Source organism: Nerophis lumbriciformis, linkage group LG03 (genome assembly GCF_033978685.3).
Source record: "Nerophis lumbriciformis linkage group LG03, RoL_Nlum_v2.1, whole genome shotgun sequence".
Lineage (NCBI taxonomy): Eukaryota > Metazoa > Chordata > Actinopteri > Syngnathiformes > Syngnathidae > Nerophis > Nerophis lumbriciformis.
The window spans coordinates 2,334,363-2,358,967 of NC_084550.2; the positions used below are offsets into that span (position 1 = coordinate 2,334,363).

The window sequence follows — 24,605 nt, forward strand, 5'->3', positions numbered from 1 at the left end:
TTACACGATTCTTTGGGAAGTAACTTTTTAGCGCCTTCCTGAGATTGTGTTCCACTTTTTAGAACCACTTTAATAAATTAGAAACCAGATCCAACCAGTCTGAATATCATTTGGTTATGTGGAGTTTGCAGTTTTGGTGAACAGAGACTTAGTCACAATTCCATGCACAGTTTTATAGTTTTTTATTGTTTTGGAATTGTTTCTATTCAATAAAGAATTGTCCAGAGAAAGCTAAGATCTTTTTTAAGTATTTTTTTGAGATCCCAAGTAACATCAGATTGCAAAAGAGAAAGTTAACGCTGCTACAGAAAGAAAGAAGGAGAGGAAAAAGAAGAGAGAGAATGAGACGGAGAACTTTCAAATGTCATATTGCTTTTGGAAATGAGAGGAGGAGGGACAGGGTGGGTTTTGTGTGAATTGATTTGTTGAAAACACAACATTAACATTTATTGTGTACCTCTCAGGAGTTCAAAGAGTGAAGATGAAGAAGGCGATGGGAGCATTAGAGTATGGTGAGTCTTTCACACACTATGTTTACAGTTTTTTGGGGGTTTTATTTCCGCAATATGCCATGCAGGGCTGATGAATGTAATCATTAGTGGTGTGGTTATGGGCCACACTTTGGACACCTCTGTAAAATGTGTCCTTAGGTCAGGAGGCGGCAATCCAAAATGTTGAAAGCGCCATATTGGGCCAAAGATACAAAAAGCTAATTTGTCTGGAGCCGCAAAAATTAAAACTTTTATAAAAGTGTTAAAATGAAAACAACACATGATGTAAATGTCTATGATAGCTATATTAGGCTGCTGCCCCCACGACCCGACCTCGGATAAGCGGAAGAAGATGGATGGATAGCCTACTATCAAAATGACTTCGTGTCGCAGGCTGATGCAAATCTTCATTGACAGAAATGTTGAAATTTAATATTTATTCTACACATTTTTACAACATTAGTAAAATGGGGCCTTTTCAGAGGGTGAGATAACTCCTGGAAATGACTAGCTTAGAATGGTCAAAGGTATAGATGTGTGTGTCCAAGTTGAAGGAAACTGCAGGCTGTCTTCTTCTAATGGATTTATTACCATCTTTGCAAGGTGGGTAATGTTTGCTGTGATCTGGAACAACATGGCACACAAACAACTATCAGAAATGCAGCCAATATTACGCACAGATAATGTGTCATGAGACATCCATCCATCCATTTTCTACTGCTTGTCCCGTTTGGGATCGCGGGGGTTGCTGGAGCCTATCTCAGCTGCATTCGGGCAGAAGGCGGGGTACATCCTGGACAAGTCGCTACCTCATGTAAAAATAAATTAAATACACAAACGACATACAGTGGGGCAAAAAAGTATTTAGTCAGCCACCAATTGTGCAAGTTCTCCCACTTAAAATGATGACAGAGGTCTGTAATTTTCATCATAGGTACACTTCAACTGTGAGAGACAGAATGTGGAAAAAAAATCCAGGAATTCACATTGTAGGATTTTTAAATAATTTATTTGTAAATTATGGTGGAAAATAAGTATTTGGTCAAAAACAAAAATTCAACTCAATATTTTGTAATATAACCTTTGTTGGCAATAACAGAGGTCAAACGATTACTATAGGTCTTTACCAGGTTTGCACACACAGTAGCTGGTATTTTGGCCCATTCCTCCATGCAGATCTTCTCGAGAGCAGTGATGTTTTGGGGCTGTCGCCGAGCAACACGGACTTTCAACTCCCTCCACAGATTTTCTATGGGATTGAGGTCTGGAGACTGGCTAGGCCACTCCAGGACTTTCAAATGCTTCTTACGGAGCCACTCCTTCGTTGCCCGGGCGATGTGTTTGGGATCATTGTCATGCTGGAAGCTTTCATCTTCAAAGCGCTCACTGATGGAAGGAGGTTTTGGCTCAAAATCTCACGATACATGGCCCCATTCATTCTTTCCTTAACACGGATCAGTCAGCCTGTCCCCTTAGCAGAAAAACAGCCGCAAAGCATGATGTTTCCACCCCCATGCTTCACAGTGGGTATGGTGTTCTTGGGATGCAACTCAGTATTCTTCTTCCTCCAAACACGACGGGTTGAGTTTATACCAAAAAGTTCTATTTTGGTTTTATCTGACCACATGACATTCTCCCAATCCTCTGCTGTATCATCCATGTGCTCTCTGGCAAACTTCAGACGGGCCTGGACATGCACTGGCTTAAGCAGGGGGACACGTCTGCCACTGCAGGGTTTGATTCCCTGTCGGCGTAGTGTGTTACTGATGGTAACCTTTGTTACTTTGGTCCCAGCTCTCTGCAGGTCATTCACCAGGTCCCCCCGTGTGGTTCTGGGATTTTTACTCACCGTTCTCATGATCATTTTTACCCCACGGGATGAGATCTTGCGTGGAGCCCCAGATCGAGGGAGATTATCAGTGGTCTTGTATGTCTTCCATTTTCTGATAATTGCTCCCACAGTTGATTTTTTCACACCAAGCCGCTTGCCTATTGTAGATTCACTCTTCACAGTCTGGTGCAGGTCTACAATTCTTTTCCTGGTGTCCTTCGACAGCTCTTTGGTCTTGGCCATAGTGGAGTTTGGAGTTTGACTGTTTGAGGCTGTGGACAGGTGTCTTTTATACAGATAACGAGTTCAAACAGGTGCCATTAATACAGGTAACGAGTGGAGGACAGAAGAGCTTCTTAAAGAAGAAGTTACAGGTCTGTGAGAGCCAGAGATCTTCCTTGTTTGAAGTGACCAAATACTTATTTTCCACCATAATTTACAAATAAATTCTTTACAATTCCTACAATGTGAATTCCTGGATTTTTTTTTCACATTCTGTCTCTCACAGTTGAAGTGTACCTATGATGACAATTACAGACCTCTGTCATCATTTTAAGTGGGAGAACTTGCACAATTGGTGGCTGACTAAATACTTTTTTGCCCCACTGTAAGTAAAGGAAATTAAATGAGCTCAAATATACCTACAAACGAGGCATAATGATGCAATATGTACAAACACCTAGCCTAAATAGCATGTTAGCATTGACTAGCTTGCAGTCATGCACTGGGCAAATATGCCTGATTAGCACTCCACACAAGTCAATAACATCAATAAAGTTCACTTTTGTGCACTCACACACAGTATAAAACGTTTGGTGGACAAAATGAGACAAAGAAGGAGTGACATAAAACACGTCTTTCTGTGGCAGCATCGGAAAAGTTGTACATACAAACAAACTGTTGCGTCACAGTCCACACAGCTACGGTAGGTTCAAGGACTGCCGAAATTAGTAGGACAAAACGGCGCTTGCCAAATACTCTCATCAGTGAAGCATAAACACAAACATATTAAACAGTAGACTTTCTACCAATTAGGAAGGTTTGTGTCATGTTTGTGCTCCTACAGAAACCATATTCAAACACAAAATTCAATTTCATCCATCGTTTCCCATTTTCATACATTTTTGAAAAAGCCACTAGGGCGGCGCTAAAGAGCCGCAGGTTGCCGACCACCGCTTTGGTTTTGTTAAGAAATGCAACATGCAAGTTGTTTTGGAGCAATCACTGAATTGATGATTTTTATTGTGTAACTTGCAGCCATGGGAGGAAGCGTGAAAAAGAGGACAAACGGACTCCGAGTGCTGATAGAACTAAAAGGAGGTAAGACTTTTACACGATTCTTTGGGAAGTAACTTTTTAGCGCCTTCCTGAGATTGTGTTCCACTTTTTAGAACCACTTTAATAAACTAGAAACCAGATCCAACTAGTCTGAATATCATTTGGTTATGTGGAGTTTGCAGTTTTAGTGAACAGAGACTTTTAGTCACAATTCCATGCACAGTTTTATAGTTTTTTATTGTTTTGGAATTTTTTCTATTCAATAAAGAATTTTCTAGAGAGAGCGAAGATCTTTTTGAAGTATTTATTTTGAGATCCCAAGTAACATCAGATTGCAAAGGAGAAAGTTAACGCTGCTACAGAAAGAAAGAAGGAGAGGGAAAAAAAGAGAGAGAATGAGACGGAGAACTTTCAAATGTCATATTATTTTTGGGAATGAGAGGGGGAAGGACAGGGTGGGTTTTGTGTGAATTGATTTGTTGAAAACACAACACTAACATTTATTGTGTACCTCTCAGGAGTTCAAAGAAGAGTGAAGATGAAGAAGGCGATGAGAGCCTTGGAGTATGGTGAGACTTTCACACACTAACTACTTGCACTGCAGTGCAGATTGCTCTAAAGTCTGGTGTATACTCTCGCCTTGCGTAGCTTGTGTAGGCGATGCCGTCGTCCCCCCCTACCACTGTGTAGCTTCACTCGTAGCCTGTCTGCATACCTGCCAACTACTCCGGTTTTCCCGTAATTAGTACGGTTTTCATCAACCTATTCCGGGTTACGGTTGCAGTGATAAAAAATACGGTTTTTCATTCATTAAAAAAAAATATATTTTTTTAAGTTTTATTCACGAAATCGCGTAACAACAATGACAATCGACACTGCTTCCCGTAACTTCCTGTCGAGCCATTCCGAATGCCATGCGCGAGGCTATTTATAGCACCGCTGCCAAGCACGAGGCACCAGTTGCCATTGTTTCTAAACGAGCGAACGATCATGGAATCAGCCGGAGAAAAATCGCAAACGAGTCTTGAACCGAAAAGAAAACTGCAGTCATTCCGTGAAGAATATTCAAAAGCCTATCCGGGAATAATTATCCGTTCCAAAAAGGGTGAAAACTACGCGAATTGCACCTTGTGCAGACAAGATTTTTCGATCGGACACGGAGGAATTAGCGATGTAAAAGACCACGTTGGGACAAAAAAACACAAGTCTAATGCCGTTGCTAAATTTGGATTTTAGCCACAAAAAGGTAATGACACCAATGTTGTCTATTGGAATTGTTTAGTACTGTTATACTGTTAAAAGTGTTTATACTATTTATGCTTTCAAGTCCAAGTTGAAGAAATCTTGTTAAATGTTGACAGCATAACTACCAAAATACAGAAGTATGTCCTTAATATTTTTGCAGTGCTATTTCTGTTGAAAAGTTCAAATGATTACATTAGAGATGTGATGTGCCACTTTTCAAGTGTCTGATGGCTTCAATTAATTTGCATGAATTTTTCATATTTTGAATTCTTTTGAAAGGCTTACAAAAAAACTACATTTGAATTGTAATTCCATGCTATTGACAGGACTATTAATTTTAATGAAGTTAGCTTACCATGTTTACAGTATGATCATTGTGATAGAAATGTGAATTTTAGGCACAGAATATTTTTTACAATTGAACAAGGCAGTAGATTATACAAGCTTGGACAGAAAGTTGATAATGACACCAATTTTTTTTTTTATGGAATTGTTCAGTACTGTTTTACCATTTGTTTACTGTAAAAAGTGTTTATACTGTTTATACTTTCAATCAACAAATTGAAGTCTTGTGAAAGGTTGACAGGATAACTGGCATTAACTGTCAAAATAATTTCAAACTATTGAAGTTATTTTACAGAATAAACATGTCAATCAACCCATATGATTTTTGCTGTAATATTTTTGTTTTGAAAAGTCACTGTGACTGATAGAAAAGTGATGGTTTTAGCAACATTTTAACCTGTCTGAATGCTAATAATCATTTTGCGTCGGGGGGTGAAGCGGCCCCTGGACCCTGGCTACTAGGTTTTTCTGATTTCAAAAGTTGGCAGGTATGTGTCTGTAATAATTTAGTCTAAAAAAATTCAGTGCAGAAAACTTCACCTGCAAACTTGACACCTTATTGACTGGTTCCGAGACAGGATGGATTGCTTCAGTCTTAAATCACCAGAAGTGGGTCTTAGGTTTTGAAGCAAGAATTATTTCTACACTGAATATTTTTACACTGAGTGTAGGTGGGGAACAGGTGGCTGTCGAAGTCCTGGTCACAAAGCGAGGGAACCGTTAGGTCCTGGTCGCAATGGATTACTCAACAAGTGGCCCCAAGCCTACGCCATCCCTGACCAGAGTGCTGGTCAATGAGTTTTTGTGCAAGTTCGGCACACCAGAGGAGCTCCACGGCTTTGAGGTTTGCCAGCGCTTGGAGATAAAGAAGAACCAGCCAACACCATTGCATCCCCTGACTGACGGCCCGTTAGAACGCTTCAACCGTACCCTGGCCAATCAGCTTGTCGATTCTACCAGCCGCCAGCAGAAGGACTGGGACCTGCGCCTGCTGCTGGTCTTGTAGGCGTGTTGGACAGCAGTCCCAATAGTCATTGAAGTCCACCCCGGCAGCCTTAATGTTAAGATGAGAACTTTGCACACCTGTCGACTTGGTGTTTGGGCCTCCTCCAGTGCCCGAGGTGGCTTCTACAGCAGACTGCGAAAGGTGCACCACTTGGCCTGCAGACTGTCGATGAGACGCCTGAAGAGAGCTTACGACACCCGCTGCAGAGGTGGGGACAAAGGTGTGGCTAGTCTGCCCGGAGAGGAAGAAGGGACTGTCTTTCAATCTATTGAGCCACTGGGTTGGACTGTGTACCGCCCTCGACAGACTCTCTGACCTGGTGAACCGGGTGCGGCTGCAAAAGTGAAACCAGGTGGTATTAACCTACCGTAATCGGCTGTCTCCATACCAGCCTCTCCTGACGCCCAAGAAAGGGACTCAACTGGAAGAATTGTCCCCGAGCATCCCGGCACCACCAGCTCAAAAGGTCAACTAAGAGAGCGCAACAGCAACCCCCATTCCGCCTCCAGGACTATATGTTGGGCACTTAGGTTGTTGGGGACAGTCAACCTGCTAGGTGGAGGCTATCTAGTGGTGCTTGGGGGAAGCGTATTCAACATTCCCCTCTACTTCTTTCTTGCCAGCATGCCTTACTATTTCCTCCCCAGCCACTTCGTCCTGCTCCTCCCGGGAGATCGCGAGGCGTTCCCAGGCCAGCCGGGAGACATAGTCTTCCCAACGTGTCCTGGGTCTTCCACGTGTCGTCCTACCATTCGGACGTGCCCTAAACACCTCCCTAGGGAGGCGTTCGGGTGGCATCCTTACCAGATGCCCGTACCACCTCATCTGACTCCTCTCGATGCGGAGGAGCAGCGGCTTTACTTTGAGCTCCTCCCGGATGACAGAGATTCTCACCCTATCTCTAAGTGAGAGCCCTGCCACCCGTTGGAGGAAACTCATTTCGGCCGCTTGTAACCGTGATCTTGTCCTTTCGGTCATAACCCTTCCGGCTCAGCTCCTTCTTCCCCACAACGGAGCGTCCGCATTACTGAAGACGCCACACCGATCCGCCTGTCTATCTCACGATCCACTCTTACCTCACTCGTGAACAAGACTCCGAGGTACTTGAACTCCTCCACTAAAGAGCCGCAGTTTGCCAACCACCGCTTTTGCTTACCGTATTTTCCGCACCATAAGCCGCCCTGGGTTAAAAGGCGCGCCTTCAATGAACGGCATATTTCAAAACTTTGTCCACCTATAAGCCGCCCCGTGTTGTAAGCCGCATCTAACTGCGCTAAAGGAATGTCAAAAAAACAGTCGGATAGGTCAGTCAAACTTTAATAATATATTAAAAACCAGCGTGATGTGGGCGCGCATGGAGTCGTATATCAACATGGACGGAGCTGCGTGAAAAAAGCCACCCGGCCTCTTCGCGTAAACTTCCCTTAACCACTCGCTCATCTTTTCTTCATCCATCCATCCCTTCGAGTTAGCTTTTATGATGACGCCGGCTGGAAAGGTCTCTTTTGGCAAGGTCTTCCTTTTGAATATCACCATGGGTGGAAGTTTCTGGCCATTAGCATGGCAAGCTAGAACCACAGTGAAGGATGACTTCTCATTCCCTGTGGTGCGAATATTCACCGTACGTGCTCCCGTTGTATCCACAGTGCGGTTCACAGGAATATCAAAAGTCAGTGGAACCTCGTCCATGTTGATAATGTTCTCTGGCCGGATCTTTTTTTCAGCTATCTTGTTTTTACAATATGCACGGAAAGTAGCCAGCTTTTCTTGAAAGTCTTTAGGCAGTTGCTGTGAAATAGTAGTCCGTGTGCGGATGGAGAGATTGCGTCTTTTCATGAACCGGAAACCTGTCGCTTAGTAGGAGCCATTTTGTGGTCTTTACAGATGTAAACACACAAAGGAAATGAAACGTAATATCCGCGCGCTTCTTCTTCTTCTACCGGGCGGGTGGTTGCTTACAGTAGAAGAAGAAGCGCTTCCTGTTCTATGGGGGCGGGTGCTTACCTTGGCGGTTGCTTGCGTAGAAGAAGAAGCACTTCCTCTTCTACGGGGAAAAAAGATGGCGGCTGTTTACCGTAGTTGCGAGACCGAAACTTTATGAAAATGAATCTTAATATTAATCCATATATAAAGCGCACCGGGTTATAAACCGCACTGTCAGCTTTTGAGTAAATTTGTGGTTTTTAGGTGCGGCTAATAGTGCGGAAAATACGGTAGTTAAGAAATGCAACATGCAAATTATTTTGGAGGAATCGCTGAATTGATTATTTTTATTGTGTAACTTGCAGCCATGGGAGGAAGCGTGAAAAAGAGGACAAACGGACTCCGAGTGCTGATAGAACTAAAAGGAGGTAAGACATTTACACGATTCTTTTGGAAGCAACTTTTAAGCTCCTTCGTGAGATTGTGTTCCACTTTTGAAGAACCACTTTATTAAACTAGAAACCAGATGCAACCAGTCTCAATATCGTTTGGTTATGTGGAGTTTGCAGTTTTGTTGAACAAGACTTTTAGTCAGAATTCCATGCACAGTTTTAAGTTTTATATTGTTTTGGAATTTTTCAGATTCAATAATGAACTGCCCAGAGAAAGTTAAGATCTTTTTGAAGTATTTATTTGAGATCCCAAGTAACATCAGATTGCAAAGGAGAAAGTTAATGCTGCTACAGAAAGAAAGAAGGAGAGGAAAAAGAAGAGAGAGAGAGAGAGAGAAAATGAGACAGAGAACTTTCAAATGTCATATTGCTTTTGGGAATGAGAGGGGGAGGGACAGGGTGGGTTTTGGGTGAATTGATTTATTGAAAACACATTAACATTTATTGTGTACTTCTCAGGAATTCAAAGAGTGACGATGAAGAAGGCTATGAATGCTTTGGAATATGGTGAGACTTTCACACACTAACTACTTGCACAGCAGTGCTGATTGCTCTAAAGTCTGGTGTATACTCTCGCCTCGCGTAGCTTGTGTAGGCAACGCCGTCGTCCCCCCACCCCTGTGTAACTTCACGCGTAGCCTGTGTGTAATAATTTAGTCTAAAAAAAATCAGTGCAGAAAACTTCACCTGCAAACTTGACACCTTATTGGTTGGTTCTGAGACAGGATATATTACTTCAGTCTTAAATCACCAGAAGTGGGTCATAGGTTTTGAAGCAAGAAATATTTCTGCACTGAATATTTTTACACTCAGCTAGGGGCACCCCACGCGCAAAATCCTGGACTTCAACCCGCAGCGAGCTGGCTGGCTGGAGACGCCCTAGAGGCGCCCCGAGGACTCGCTGGCTGGATGTATTAGCCCAGGACCTTAAGGCCTGCAATGTGACTATGGCACAAGCTCAACACCTTGCCCACAACAGACCCAGATGGAGAGACCTGGTTGCTATGGTCGGCTCTACGCGCCCTGAAGTGCAAGAGGACTAAGTAAGTAAGTAAGTAAGTAGGGGCACCCATGGAACAGGTGGCTGTTGAAGTCCTGGTCATCGAGCGAGGGAACCGTTGGGTCCTTGTCGCAATGGATTACTTCAACAAGTGGCCCCAAGCCTACACCATCCTTGACCAGAGTTTTGATCAATGAGATGTTGTGCAAGTTCGCCACACCAGAGGAGCTCCACGGCTTTGAGGTCTGCCAGCGTTTGGAGATAAAGAAGAACCAGCCAACCCCATTGCATCCCCAGAGTGATGGCCCGGTAGGACGCTTCGCCCGCACCGTGGCCAGTCAGCTTGTCGATTCTACCACCCGCCAGCAGAAGGACTGGGACCTGAGCTGCTGGTCTTGTGAGCGTATCGGACGTGCACCCCGGCAGCCTTAATGTTAGGACAAGAACTTTGCACGCCTGTCGACTTGGTGTTTAGGCTTCCTCCAGTGCCACAGGTGGATAGCGAACCTGACCGAGACTACTACGGCAGACTGCGAACGGTGCACAACTTGGCTCGACAGACCGTCGATGAGACGCCTGAAGAGAGCTTACAACACCCGCTGCAGAGGTGGGGACAAAGGTGTGGGTAGACTGCCTGGAGAGGAAGAAGGGACTGTCCTGAAATCTATTGAGCCAATATGTGGGACCATGTATCGTCCTCGACAGACTCTCTGGCATTGTGAACTGGGTGCGGCTGCGAAAGCGGAACCTGGTGGTAGTACTCTACCATAATCGGCTGGCTCCATACCAGGCCCTGCTGATGCCCGAGTGTCCCGGCACCACCAGCTCAAAAGGTCAACCCAGCGGGCGCAACAGCAACCCCCATGCCGCCTCCAGGACTATATGTTGGGCAGTTAGGTTGTTGGGGATAGTCAACCTGCTAGGTGGAGGCTGTGTAGTGGTGCTTGGGGGAGCGTGTTTAACATTCCCCTCTACTTCGTTGTAGCCAGCATGCCTCACTGTTCCCTCCCCAGCCACTTCGTCCAGATCCTCCCGGGGGATCCCGAGCCGTTCCCAGGCCAGCCGGGAGACATCAATCAATCAATGTTTACTTATATAGTCCAAAATCACGAGTGTCTCAAAGGGCTACACAAGCCACAACGACATCCTCGGCTCAGATCCCACATCAGGGCAAGAAAAAACTCAACCCAATGGGATAACAATGACAAACCTTGGAGGGGACCGCAGATGTGGGATTAGCGAGACTAATCATAGTCTTCCCAACGTTTCCTGGCTCTTCCACATGGCGTCCTACCGGTCGGACGTGCCCTAAACACCTCCCTAGGGAGGCGTTCAGGTGGCCGAACCACCTCATCTGGCTCCTCTCGATGAGGAGCAGCGAATTTACTTTGAGCTCCTCCCGGTTGACAGGCCTTCTCACCCTATCGCTAAGTGAGAGCCCCGCCCGGCGACCGCTTGTACCCGTGATCTTCTCCTGTCGGTCATAACCCAAAGCTCATGACCATAGATCGACCGGTGAATTGAGAGCTTTGCCTTCCGGCTCAGCTCCTTCTTCACCACAACGGATCGATACAGCGTCCGCATTACTGAAGATCCACCTATCGATCTCACGATCCACTCTTCCCTCACTCGTGAACAAGACTCCGAGGTACTTGATCTCCTCCACTAAAGAGCCGCAGGTTGCCGACCACCACTTTGGCTTTGTTAAATGCAACATGCAAGTTGTTTTGGAGCAATCACTGAATTGACGATTTTTATTGTGTAACTTGCAGCCACGGGAGGAAGCGTGGAAAAGAGGACAAATGGACTCTGAGTCCTGATAGAGCTAAAAGGAGGTAAGACTTTTACACGATTCTTTTGGAAGCAACTTTTTAGCTCCTTCGTGAGATTGTGTTCCTCTTTTTAAGAACCACTTAAATAAATAGAAACCAGATCCAACCAGTCTGAATATCATTTGGTTATGTGGAGTTTGTAGCTGATATAGGCTCCAGCACCCCCCCCCCCCCCCCCCCCCCCCCCGCAACCCTGAAAGGGACAAGCGGTAGAAAATGGATAGATGGATGGAGTTTGCAGTTTTGGTGAACTGTTAGTCAGAATTCCATGCACAGTTTTATACTATAATATCCATCCATCCATCCATCTTCTTCCGCTTATCCGAGGTCGGGTCGCGGGGGCAGCAGCCTAAGCAGGGAAGCCCAGACTTCCCTCTCCCCAGCCACTTCGTCCAGCTCCTCCCGGGGGATCCCGAGGCGTTCCCAGGCCAGCCGGGAGACATAGTCTTCCCAACGTGTCCTGGGTCTTCCTCGTGGCCTCCTACCGGTCGGACATGCCCTAAACACCTCCTTAGGGAGGCGCTCGGGTGGCATCCTGACCAGATGCCCGAACCACCTCATCTGGCTCCTCTCGATGTGGAGGAGCAGCGGCTTTACTTTGAGCTCCCCCCGGATGACAGAGCTTCTCACCCTATCTCTAAGGGAGAGCCCCGCCACTCGGCGGAGGAAACTCATTTCGGCCGCTTGTACCCGTGATCTTGTCCTTTCGGTCATAACCCAAAGCTCATGACCATAGGTGAGGATGGGAACGTAGATCGACCGGTAAATTGAGAGCTTTGCCTTCCGGCTCAGCTCCTTCTTCACCACAACGGATCGATACAGCGTCCGCATTACTGAAGACGCCGCACCGATCCGCCTGTCGATCTCACGATCCACTCTTCCCTCACTCGTGAACAAGACTCCGAGGTACTTGAACTCCTCCACTTGGGGCAAGATCTCCTCCCCAACCCGGAGATGGCACTCCACCCTTTTCCGGGCGAGAACCATGGACTCGGACTTGGAGGTGCTGATTCTCATCCCAGTCGCTTCACACTCGGCTGCGAACCGATCCAGTGAGAGCTGAAGATCCTGGCCAGATGAAGCCATCAGGACCAAATCATCTGCAAAAAGCAGAGACCTAATCCTGCAGCCACCAAACCAGATCCCCTCAACGCCTTGACTGCGCCTAGAAATTCTGTCCATAAAAGTTATGAACAGAATGGGTGACAAAAGGCAGCCTTGGCGGAGTCCAACCCTCACTGGAAACGTGTCCGACTTACTGCCGGCAATGCGAACCAAGCTCTGACACTGATCATACAGGGAGCGGACCGCCACAATCAGACAGTCCGAAACCCCATACTCTCTGAGCACTCCCCACAGGACTTTCCGATCAATACTATAATATTGTTTTGGAATTTTTCCTATTCAATAAAGAATTGTCCAGGAGAAAGTTAAGATCTTTTTTAAGTATTTATTTGAGATTCCAAGTAACATCAGTGTAACTCCCTCCAAATAGCACAGACACAATGGCTTTCTTGAACTGATTTATTTGAAGGCTTCCTTTCCCTTCAAATTCACCGTGAAAACTGAAATAAAATAAAGCACGTTATAAACGTAAAAATAACAACATGCATAGCATGTGGATCGAACATTTTACCGAAGTAAATACAAATAGAAATGACAAACAAATACCTCGTTGGCCTGCATGCTTCTTTTAGGAGGAAATTGTGATCTTCAGGCTCTTATAGCCCAAACGCTTAGAGTCCTTGTGACACTTTTTAGTCTTTGGGACAGTCAGTCTCTCTCTTTCTGCCTTCACATGGCATCAAAATGTTTACTCATACCCGGAAGTAGCTTCCTTACATCAGACGACAGACCAAACGAGACACTTCAAAATAAAAGTATGCCCACAAACTTAACAAAAAGGCATGAAATTACATTTTTGACCATAGTAACTTAAATATAGCCTTCTTATGAACTTTTATGCATTTTGATTTGAATTCCCTTTTATGAACTTAACTTATTATTCTGTTTTTAGAGAAATAAAACAAATTATATTAATTATTAGTAGCAACAGTTACAATCAGATTGCAAAGGAGAAAGTTAACGCTGCTACAGAAAGAAAGAAGGAGAGGATAAAGGAGAGAGAGAGAGAATGAGACAAAGAACTTTCAAATGTCATATTGCTTTTGGGAATGAGATGAGGAGGGACAGGGTGGGTTTTGGGTGAATTGATTTGTTGAAAACGCAACATTAACATTTTTTGTGTACCTCTCAGGAGTTTAAAGAAGAGACAAGATGAAGGCGATGAGAGAGTTGGAATATGGTGAGACTTCCACACACTAACTACGTGCACAGCAGTGCTGATTGCTCCAAGACTGCCAGGGAAGCTCAGCTTAACATAAAATGTCCAAAAATGTTCTTATTTCTTGTCATTGATTGTGGTGGCTTTGTCCCAACCATCGAACCCTCGATGTCCGCATGATCTGTTTGAGGCTAAATCCCTTTTTGAATGGCAACAAGATGAACAAATCAGCTTCAGCTTTCATTCTGTTGTTCCAAGTTGATGCGGAGAATTTTACAATTCTTTCAGTGCCTTTTTCTTGGTAAAATCTAACATATTTATGTCTTTAATCTGTTACTAGAGACTTTACAGTCGTGGTCAAAAGTTTACATACACTTGTAAACAGGCCCGGCCCTAACCAATCTGGCGCCCTAGGCAAGATTTTAGGTGGCGCCCCCCCCACATCGGCAGTGAAGTGTATATACTCACAAGAAACCGAATAGCTTTATCTTTGACCTTTTTTTTTACTTAAAGAAAGCAAATTAACAATCACAATAGTTAACAAGATAAAAAGAAATATGAATAAATAAATGAATGCAAAAAATAAAAAATGAATATATGAAATACAATATTTTTTACATACATATTGCTTAATTAACATTAATGATGTGCACTTTAACAACTAGGCTTACAACTATACCTAATATATAAAGGGGTGGACAAGTGACTATTACCTGCAGGGCAAACATTAGCTAACCAGAAGGCAATAACAATGTAAACAAAAAACACCTGCTTAAAAGATCTAATACAAATGTCCCTGAGGAATGTAAGGTGGGAGTACTGTAATTAGCTAACGTTACATTGTTATTTTCCATGACAATTTAGCCCCCTCCACAATATTAACCCGACGTTAAAACAGAACTAGCTATTTATTGATTAGAAATTGCCGAATCATGTAACATTAGCTTAATGCTAAAAAGCCAGGTTACTATCACATTCTGTAACAGACAAATAATTTCATGTAGGCTAACGTTACCTACCTGCTACCTCTGTCTTTTTCTCGTTTCTCCTCCTCTTCTTTTCTCTTTTTTCTTCCCTGGGCACCTGACAGTTTTGGCCGTTTTGACATCTTGTGTTGATTTTTTGATGTGGTGACGTCCAAAAAGAGTCATGATACGGGAAGAGAGGGGGCGCACCGTGCGGGGGGGGGGGGGGGGTGGGGGGGGGGGGGCGTAATGTTGTAACAAATAATATTTATATTATATAGGCTTTACTTTGCATTTTAATTAACGTGGGATTATTTTTTGTATTTAGAAATAATAGTACCAACTTTTTTTTTTTTTCCTCCAACATTTGTGGCACTGGCGTGGCGCCCCCTGATGGACGGCGCCCTTAGCATTTGCCTATACGGCCTATGCCACGGGCCGGCCCTGCTTGTAAAGAACATCATGTCATGGCTGTCTTGAGTTTCCAATAATTTCTACAACTTCTTTTTTTGTGATGTAGTGATTGGAGCACATACTTGTTGGTCACAAAAAAACATTCATGAAGTTTGCTTCTTTTATGAATTTATTATGTGTCTACTAGAGATGCGCGGTTTGCGGACACAACCGCGGAGTCCGCGGATTATCCGCGGATCGGGCGGTTGAAATGAAAAAAAATTAGATTTTATCCGCGGGTCGGGTCGGGCGGTTGAAATAAAAAAAAATTAGATTTTAAATAGATTCAGGCGGGTGGCAGTTAAACCAATTCGGAAATATATATACATAGTTAAATGTTGTTACCCACATACGAAAAACGAGCAGGCACCTGCAGCATATGCCACGACAGAAGAAGAAGAAAAAAAAGAGATGGACACTTTTACGGAGCACAGAAGGGACGCCTCGTCGGGGTCCGGGACCGAGGCCCCGTCCCCCGAGAGGGCCCCACCGGGAGCCGTAGCTGAGGTGATCCGCGAGAAGGGCCCGACGCACGTCCAGGGTCACCACCGCACCGACACCCCGCCTCGTCCGCCTTCGCCGCGGCCGGCGTCACGCGCAGCAGGTAAACAGCTTACCTGCCCGCTACCCCCGTGGCCGGGGGCTCGTAACAGGGGTCACTCCGCGCGCGCCGCCCGCGCTGCCGGGGGCGCGTAACAGGGGTCACTCCGCGCGCAGTGCGCTCACGAAAGGGGTGGGGCTCACCCAGGTTGATATAGACAGCAGGACGGTGGCCATGGAAGTCGGAACCCGCTAAGGAGTGTGTAACAACCCACCTGCCGAATCAACTAGCCCTGAAAATGGATGGCGCTGGAGCGTCGGGCCCATACCCGGCCGTCGCCGGCAGCGAGAGCCGCGAGGGCTAGGCCGCGACGAGTAGGATGGCCGCCGCGGTGCGCGCTGAAGCCTCGGGCGCGAGCCCGGGTGGAGCCGCCGCTGGTGCGAGGGACATCGCACCTCCACGCGCTTGGAGGTGCGCTCAGCGCGGCTCCCATATGATTGCGCACTGGTGTGCGTCTGGGCCGTGACAGCGTGGCACGCATTGAATGTCTGTGCTGCATTGGATCAGTCTCCTTTCTTTAACAGGCAAAAGCTTTATAACCTCACTAATGCCTTGCATCGTCTATATTAGATATATAACAACGGGCGGGTGCGGGTTTGATTAAATGTTAGAACGGGTGGATGGCGGATGGTTGACGACTTTCTGATGCGGTTGCGGATGAAATAATTGCCTATCCGCGCATCTCTAGTGTCTACTGAAAATGTGACCAAATGTGCTGGGTCAAAAGTATACATACAGCAATGTTAATATTTGCTTACATGTCCCTTGGCAAGTTTACCTGCAATAAGGCGCTTTTGGTAGCCATCCACAAGCTTCTGCTTGCATTTTTGACCACTCCTTTTGACAAAATTGGTGCAGTTCAGCTAAATTGTGTGACCGAAAGCTCTTCCCTGATGGCGGCAGATTGCTCTGCAGAGGCAGCGAGAGAAAGCACTGTCCTCTCGGGAGGTCAGAGGGCTGCCAATTATCTTCTCCGCTGTCCTGGTCACCCTGTCTGCAGCAGAGCAGGCAGCAAAGCACACATCAACCGGTTCTGCGGTGGCCCGGTTAAAGGATACCTGCGCAGTGCTAAGAGATTTGAAAGTGTTTCAATGCAGAGGCAGAGAGGGAAGGGTATTACAAAAGTGCCATCAAGTTACTGCTCGGGAAAGATAACTATCTGTTTGCGACTTCCTGATGAATAGGACGTAACATGCGTTATGTGACGTCCTGTTCGCTTGTTGGCAAACACCAAAATGCTCCATGCATGTTGTCAGCTAACCATGATGCTGTTTTGTTGTGTACCAGGTATTTGCCGAAGAGGGCAGAAGAACCCCCTGTAACCCCTAGAGGGACAAGCAGTAGAAAATGTATGGATGGATATATCCAAGAAGAACCGCAGCGCGAACCGCGGCACGAGCCGCAGCGCGAACCGCGGCACGAGCCGCAGCGCGAACAGCAGCCCGTCGGTGCTGACAGCATTGAAATAAGGTGAGGCTTTCACACAATACCAAAAACATTCATGGTGTGTCCTGAGAATCCCATTTATTGGCCAAGTATGTTTGACACACAGGGAATTTAACTTACCGTATTTTCCGCACCATAAGGCGCCCTGGGTTATAAGCCGCGCCTTCAATGAACGGCATATTTCAAAACGTTGTCCACCTATAAGCCGCCCCGTGTTATAAGCCGCATCTAACTGCGCTAAAGGAATGTCAAAAAAACAGTCAGATAGGTCAGTCAAACTTTAATAATATATTAAAAACCAGCGTGATGTGGGCGCGCATGGAGTCGTATATCAACATGGACGGAGCTGCGTGAAAAAAGCCACCCGGCCTCTTCGCGTAAACTTCCCTTAACCACTCGCTCATCTTTTCTTCATCCATCCATCCCTTCGAGTTAGCTTTTATGATGACGCCGGCTGGAAAGGTCTCTTTTGGCAAGGTCTTCCTTTTGAATATCACCATGGGTGGAAGTTTCTGGCCATTAGCATGGCAAGCTAGAACCACAGTGAAGGATGACTTCTCATTCCCTGTGGTGCGAATATTCACCGTACGTGCTCCCGTTGTATCCACAGTGCGGTTCACAGGAATATCAAAAGTCAGTGGAACCTCGTCCATGTTGATAATGTTCTCTGGCCGGATCTTTTTTTCAGCTATCTTGTTTTTACAATATGCACGGAAAGTAGCCAGCTTTTCTTGAAAGTCTTTAGGCAGTTGCTGTGAAATAGTAGTCCGTGTGCGGATGGAGAGATTGCGTCTTTTCATGAACCGGAAACCTGTCGCTTAGTAGGAGCCATTTTGTGGTCTTTACAGATGTAAACACACAAAGGAAATGAAACGTAATATCCGCGCTTCTTCTTCTTCTTCTACGCGGGCGGGTGGTTGCTTACAGTAGAAGAAGAAGCGCTTCCTGTTCTATGGGGGCGGGTGCTTACCTTGGCGGTTGCTTGCGTAGAAGAAGAAGCACTTCCTCTTCTACGGGGAAAAAAGATGGCGGCTGTTTACCGTAGTTGCGAGACCGAAACTTTATGAAAATGAATCTTAATATTAATCCATATATAAAGCGCACCGGGTTATAAGCCGCACTGTCAGCTTTTGAGTAAATTTGTGGTTTTTAGGTGCGGCTAATAGTGCGGAAAATACGGTAGTAGACTGTGCTCTCCTTGATCAATGCCAGAATGCGCTGATTTCAAAGATCATGTACACCAGGGGTCCCCATACTACGGCCCGGAGACCCAGATCCGGCCACCGACATCCACCATCTGGCCCCTCAAAAAAAACGAGATAAAAAATTCGGTCCAGCCACTCACACAAATCGGATTGTTGACGTCGATGCCCATATCTACATTTCCAAAACAAAAGTGTGGGATACTTCTCTTAAATGCTCTATTTGTATTTGACTTTATTCAATGTTTAGAGAGTTATCCCGACATGTATGTGAAGTTACCCCGATATTTATGTAGCGTTATCCCGATACGTATGTACAGTTATCCCGATATTTACGTAGCGTTACCCCGATATGTATGAAGAGTTGCTCCGATATGTAAGTAGAGTTACTCTGATATGTAAGTAGAGTTACCCCGATATGTATGTAGAGTTACTTCGATATGTTTGTGGCGTTATCCAGATATGTATGTGAAGTTATCTTGAAATGTATGTAGTTATCTTGATATGTGTAAAGTTATCCCGATATTTATGTGGAGGCACCCCGATATGTATGTAGAGTTATCCCGATATTTATGTAGAGGTATCCCGATATTTATGTGGAGTTATCTCGATATGTATGTAGAGTTATCTCGATATGTATGTAGAGTTATCCCGATATTTATGTGGAGTCATCCCGATATTTATGTAGAGTTATCCCGATATTTATGTGGAGTTATCTCGATATGTATGTAGAGTTATCTCGATATGTATGTGGAGTCATCCCGATATTTATGTGGAGTCATCCCGATATTTATGTGGAGTCATCCCGATATTTATGTAGAGTCATCCCGATATTTATGTAGAGTCATCCCGATATTTATGTAGAATCATCCCGATATTTATGTAGAGTCATCCCGATATTTATGTGGAGGTACCCCGATATTTATGTAGAGTTATCCCGATATTTATGTGGAGTCATCCCGATATTTATGTGGAGTCATCCCGATATTTATGTGGAGTCATCCCAATATTTATGTGGAGTCATCCCGATATTTATGTAGAGTCATCCCGATATTTATGTAGAGTTATCCCGATATGTATGTAGAGTTATCCCGATATGTATATAGAGTTATCCCGATATGTATGCAGAGTCATCCCGATATGTATGCAGAGTCATCCCGATATTTATGCAGAGTCATCCCGATATTTATGCAGAGTCATCCCGATATTTATGCAGAGTCATCCCGATATTTATGCAGAGTCATCCCGATATTTATGTAGAGTTATCCCGATATTTATGTGGAGTTATCTCGATATGTATGTAGAGTTATCTCGATATGTATGTGGAGTCATCCCGATATTTATGTGGAGTCATCCCGATATTTATGTAGAGTCATCCCGATATTTATGTAGAGTCATCCCGATATTTATGTACAGTCATCCCGATATTTATGTGGAGGTACCCCGATATTTATGTGGAGTTATCCCGATATTTATGTGGAGTTATCTCGATATGTATGTAGAGTTATCTCGATATGTATGTGGAGTCATCCCGATATTTATGTGGAGTCATCCCGATATTTATGTGGAGTCATCCCGATATTTATGCGGAGTTATCCCGATATTTATGCGGAGTTATCCCGATATTTATGGAGAGTCATCCCGATATTTATGTAGAGTCATCCCGATATTTATGTAGAGTCATCCCGATATTTATGTGGAGGTACCCCGATATTTATGTAGAGTTATCCCGATATTTATGTGGAGTTATCTCGATATGTATGTAGAGTTATCTCGATATGTATGTGGAGTCATCCCGATATTTATGTGGAGTCATCCCGATATTTATGTAGAGTCATCCCGACATTTATGTGGAGTCATCCCGATATTTATGTGGAGTCATCCCGATATTTATGTGGAGTCATCCCGATATTTATATGGAGTCATCCCGATATTTATGTGGAGTCATCCCGATATTTATGTGGAGTCATCCCGATATTTATGTAGAGTCATCCCGATATTTATGTAGAGTCATCCCGATATTTATGTGGAGTCATCCCGATATTTATGTAGAGTCATCCCGATATTTATGTAGAGTCATCCCGATATTTATGTAGAGTCATCCCGATATTTATGTAGAGTCATCCCGATATTTATGTAGAGTCATCCCGATATTTATGTAGAGTCATCCCGATATTTATGTAGAGTCATCCCGATATGTATGCAGAGTCATCCCGATATGTATGCGGAGTTATCCCGATATGTACTGTATGTAGAGTTATTCCGATATGTATGTAGAGTTACCCCGATATGTATGTAGAGTTACCCCGATATATATGTAGAGTTATCCCGATATTTATCTAGAGTTATCCCGATATTTATGTAGAGTTACCTCGATATGTTTGTGGCGTTATCCAGATAAGTATGTGAAGTTACCCTGAAATGTATGTAGTTATCTTGATATGTGTAAAGTTATCCCGATATTTATGTGGAGGCACCCCGATATGTATGTAGAGTTATCCCGATATGTATGTAGTTATCCCGATATGTATGCAGAGTTATCCCGATATTTATGTAGAGTTATCCCGATATTTATGTAGAGTTATCCCGATATTTATGCAGAGTTATCCCGATATTTATGCAGAGTTATCCCGATATTTATGCAGAGTTATCCCGATATTTATGCAGAGTTATCCCGATATTTATGCAGAGTTATCCCGATATTTATGCGGAGTTATCCCGATATGTATGTGGAGTTATCCCGATATGTACTGTATGTAGAGTTATTCCGATATGTATGTAGAGTTATCCCACTATGTATGTTGAGTTATCCTGATACCAATATTTTGGTACCGGTACCAAAATGTATTTAGTACTTTTCAAAATAAAGTGGACCACAAAAAATGCAATTGGCTGCATTTTAACAGATTTGTTTTTTCGAAGGCTTTATAGGCGGAGTAGTGTGACTCTCCTTGGCTCCATTGTTAGCTGACTTTGACAAGCCTTTATTTACAATTTAGAATGTTTAAAAAAAAAAAAAAAATAGATATAAGGATTGTGAATGATAGGCAACATTCCCCCTTAGCAAAGTTTAAATTGACTGACTTAGAGCCGTTGAGCAAGGAAAATATATTCTTTTACTGGGGATTCTTTCCAAATGCAAGCAGGCCTGTGAAGCGCCAAATGGGAATGAGGAAGTTGATAAAAGTGTGTTTACCTTCTGACAAGCAAAGGTTTCCTTTCTCTGCCAGTTTAGTGCCTGAGAGGCCTGACGTGGAAAGAGGCGTCGCGAGTCCCCCGCCCACCGTGGCGTCGTGCATGATGGCTCCGTGCAAAGGCGTGTTCTGTTTGACGGGCTTCCTGGTTCTATTCAGCTGCGTGGTGATCGGCCTGGCCGTGGTTAACTCCAAGCTGGACCAGGTCAGGAACCAGCTGAGCGCCACCGACGACGTCCGGCGCCGCATGAACAAGATCCTGTTTGAGCAGCGGCAGCTCGTTGACAAGCACCAGAGCATCTTGCTGGAGGTGGAGCGCTCCATAGGACTGATCGCCAAATCCACCAAGCAAGTGGTCTTGCTGGAAAAGGTCCACGTGGAGTACCAGCTGCTGAACAACACTTGTGTGAGTCCCCTCAATGAATGCGTGAAGAAGACGGAGACCGCCGTCATGGAACTGCAAAAGACCAAGGACGATCTGACCGACAACTGGAAAACGTGCGAAAACATTCCGTCGTCACTAAGAGCCATCGAGGAAAACCATAAGAACCTGACGGAAGATCAGTTGGAGATTTTGAATATACAACGCACAATGCAGGGGCTGCTGCGGGCCCTCGCCTGTGGCAACGACGTGAAAGGTCGCATGAGTTGCAAACCTACATGAGAGGAGAACAGAAACAACAGGCAAAAGTATATCTCTCGGGTTTTCTGCCGTCTGAGAGCTCCCCAAAAACCTTCACGAGCCGAGGCGCATACAGTCTTGGGTGGTCTCAGGGGCGGAGCTTCAGAGGGGGTGGGGAAGCCGCCCCCGCCCCGCAGGGAAGGTGGTTCACGGCGGGCCCCTTACCTGGCTCCGGGCTGGGTATCGATGAAAGAGCTGGACGTGTGTGGGCTTACAGGCTGCCCAGGTCAGGAGGTTTGTGGCGTTATCCCGATATGTATGTGGAGTTACCCTGAAATGTATGTGGAGTTACCCTGAAATGTATGTGAAGTTACCCTAAAATGTATGTGAAGTTACCCTAAAATGTATGTGAAGTTACCCCGAAATGTGTGTGAAGTTATCCCGAAATGTGTGTGAAGTTATCCCGAAATGTATGTGAAGTTATCCCGAAATGTGTGTGAAGTTATCCCGAAATGTATGTGAAGTTATCCCGAAATGTGTGTGAAGTTATCCCGAAATGTATGTGAAGTTATCCCGAAATGTATGTGAAGTTATCCCGAAATGTATGTGGAGTTATCCCGAAATGTATGTGAAGTTATCCCGAAATGTATGTGAAGTTATCCCGAAATGCATGTGAAGTTATCCCAAAATGTATGTGAAGTTATCCCGATATGTATGTGGAGTTACCTTGATATGTGTAAAGTTATCCCGATACTTATTTGGAGGTACGATATGTATGTGGAGGTACCCTGAAATGTATGTAGAGTTATCTTGATATGTGTAAAGTTATCCCGTTATGTATGTGGAGTTACCCCGATATGTATGTGGAGTTACCCCGATATGTATGTGGAGTTACCCCGATATGTATGTGGAGTTACCCCGATATGTATGTGGAGTTACCCCGATATGTATGTGGAGTTATCCCGATATGTATGTGGAGTTACCCTGATATGTATGTGGAGTTACCCTGAAATATATGTAGAGTTATCATGATATGTGTAAAGTTATCCCGATATTTATGTAAGGTTATCCCGATATGTATGTGGAGTTACCCCGATATGTATGTGGAGTTACCCCGATATGTATCTGAAGTTATCCTGAAATGTATGTGAAGTTACCCCGAAATGTGTGTGAAGTTATCCCGAAATGTGTGTGAAGTTATCCCGAAATGTGTGTGAAGTTATCCCGAAATGTGTGTGAAGTTATCCCGAAATGTATGTGAAGTTATCCCGAAATGTATGTGAAATTATCCCGATATGTATGTGAAGTTATCCCGATATGTATGTGGAGTTATCCCGATACGTATGTGGAGTTATCCCGATATGTATGTGGAGTTATCCCGATATGTATGTGGAGTTACCTTGATATGTGTAAAGTTATTCTGATATGTATGTGAAGTTACCTTGATATGTGTAGTTATCCCGATATGTATGTGGAGGTACCCTGATATGTATGTGGTGTTACCCTGAAATATATGTATAGTTATCATGATATGTGTAAAGTTATCCCGATATTTATGTAAGGTTATCCCGATATGTATGTGGAGTTACCCCGATATGTATGTGGAGTTACCCCGATATGTATGTGGAGTTACCCCGATATGTATGTGAAGTTACCCCGATATGTATGTGAAGTTATCCCGATATGTATGTGAAGTTATCCCGAAATGTATGTGAAGTTATCCCGAAATGTATGTGAAGTTATCCCGAAATGTATGTGAAGTTATCCCGATATGTATGTGGAGTTACCCTGAAATGTATGTGAAGTTACCCTGAAATGTATGTGAAGTTACCTTGAAATGTATGTGAAGTTACCCTAAAATGTATGTGAAGTTACCCTAAAATGTATGTGGAGTTATCCCGAAATGTATGTGAAGTTATCCCGAAATGTATGTGAAGTTATCCCGAAATGTATGTGAAGTTATCCCGAAATGTATGTGGAGTTATCCTGAAATGTATGTGAAGTTATCCCGAAATGTATGTGGAGTTATCCCGAAATGTATGTGAAGTTATCCCGAAATGTGTGTGAAGTTATCCCGAAATGTATGTGAAGTTATCCCGAAATGTATGTGAAGTTATCCCGATATGTATGTGAAGTTATCCCGATATGTATGTGGAGTTATCCCGATACGTATGTGGAGTTATCCCGATATGTATGTGGAGTTACCTTGATATGTGTAAAGTTATCCCGATATTTATTTGGAGGTACGATATGTATGTGGAGGTACCCTGAAATGTATGTAGAGTTATCTTGATATGTGTAAAGTTATCCCGATATGTATGTGGAGTTACCCCGATATGTATGTGGAGTTACCCTGAAATATATGTAGAGTTATCATAATATGTGTAAAGTTACCCCGATATTTATGTAAAGTTATCCCGATATTTATGTAGTTA

At 44.3% G+C, this 24,605-nt stretch overlaps 1 protein-coding gene across 12 annotated transcripts in view; it reads left to right on the forward strand.

Moving 5' to 3' along the window:
* LOC133577794 (uncharacterized) overlaps window positions 1–22,684 on the forward strand; it is a 59,638-nt gene extending 36,954 nt beyond the window's left edge. For 7 of the 12 annotated variants that reach the window (XM_072912414.1, XM_061931849.2, XM_061931858.2 and 4 more), the window contains 9 exons: window positions 465–512; window positions 3,580–3,642; window positions 4,119–4,169; window positions 8,485–8,547; window positions 9,031–9,078; window positions 11,344–11,406; window positions 13,661–13,708; window positions 16,994–17,176; window positions 21,585–22,682. In XM_072912414.1, the coding sequence (XP_072768515.1) occupies window positions 465–512; window positions 3,580–3,642; window positions 4,119–4,169; window positions 8,485–8,547; window positions 9,031–9,078; window positions 11,344–11,406; window positions 13,661–13,708; window positions 16,994–17,176; window positions 21,585–22,212 (1,195 nt within the window). In that variant the 3' untranslated portion in view covers window positions 22,213–22,682. Of the gene's footprint in view, window positions 1–464; window positions 513–3,579; window positions 3,643–4,118; window positions 4,170–8,484; window positions 8,548–9,030; window positions 9,079–11,343; window positions 11,407–13,660; window positions 13,709–16,993; window positions 17,177–21,584 lie in introns of all 12 variants that reach the window. The other 5 variants (XM_072912418.1, XM_061931864.2, XM_061931879.1 and 2 more) reach the window with 5 other exon arrangements.
* The last annotated feature ends 1,921 nt before the right edge of the window (window positions 22,685–24,605 follow it).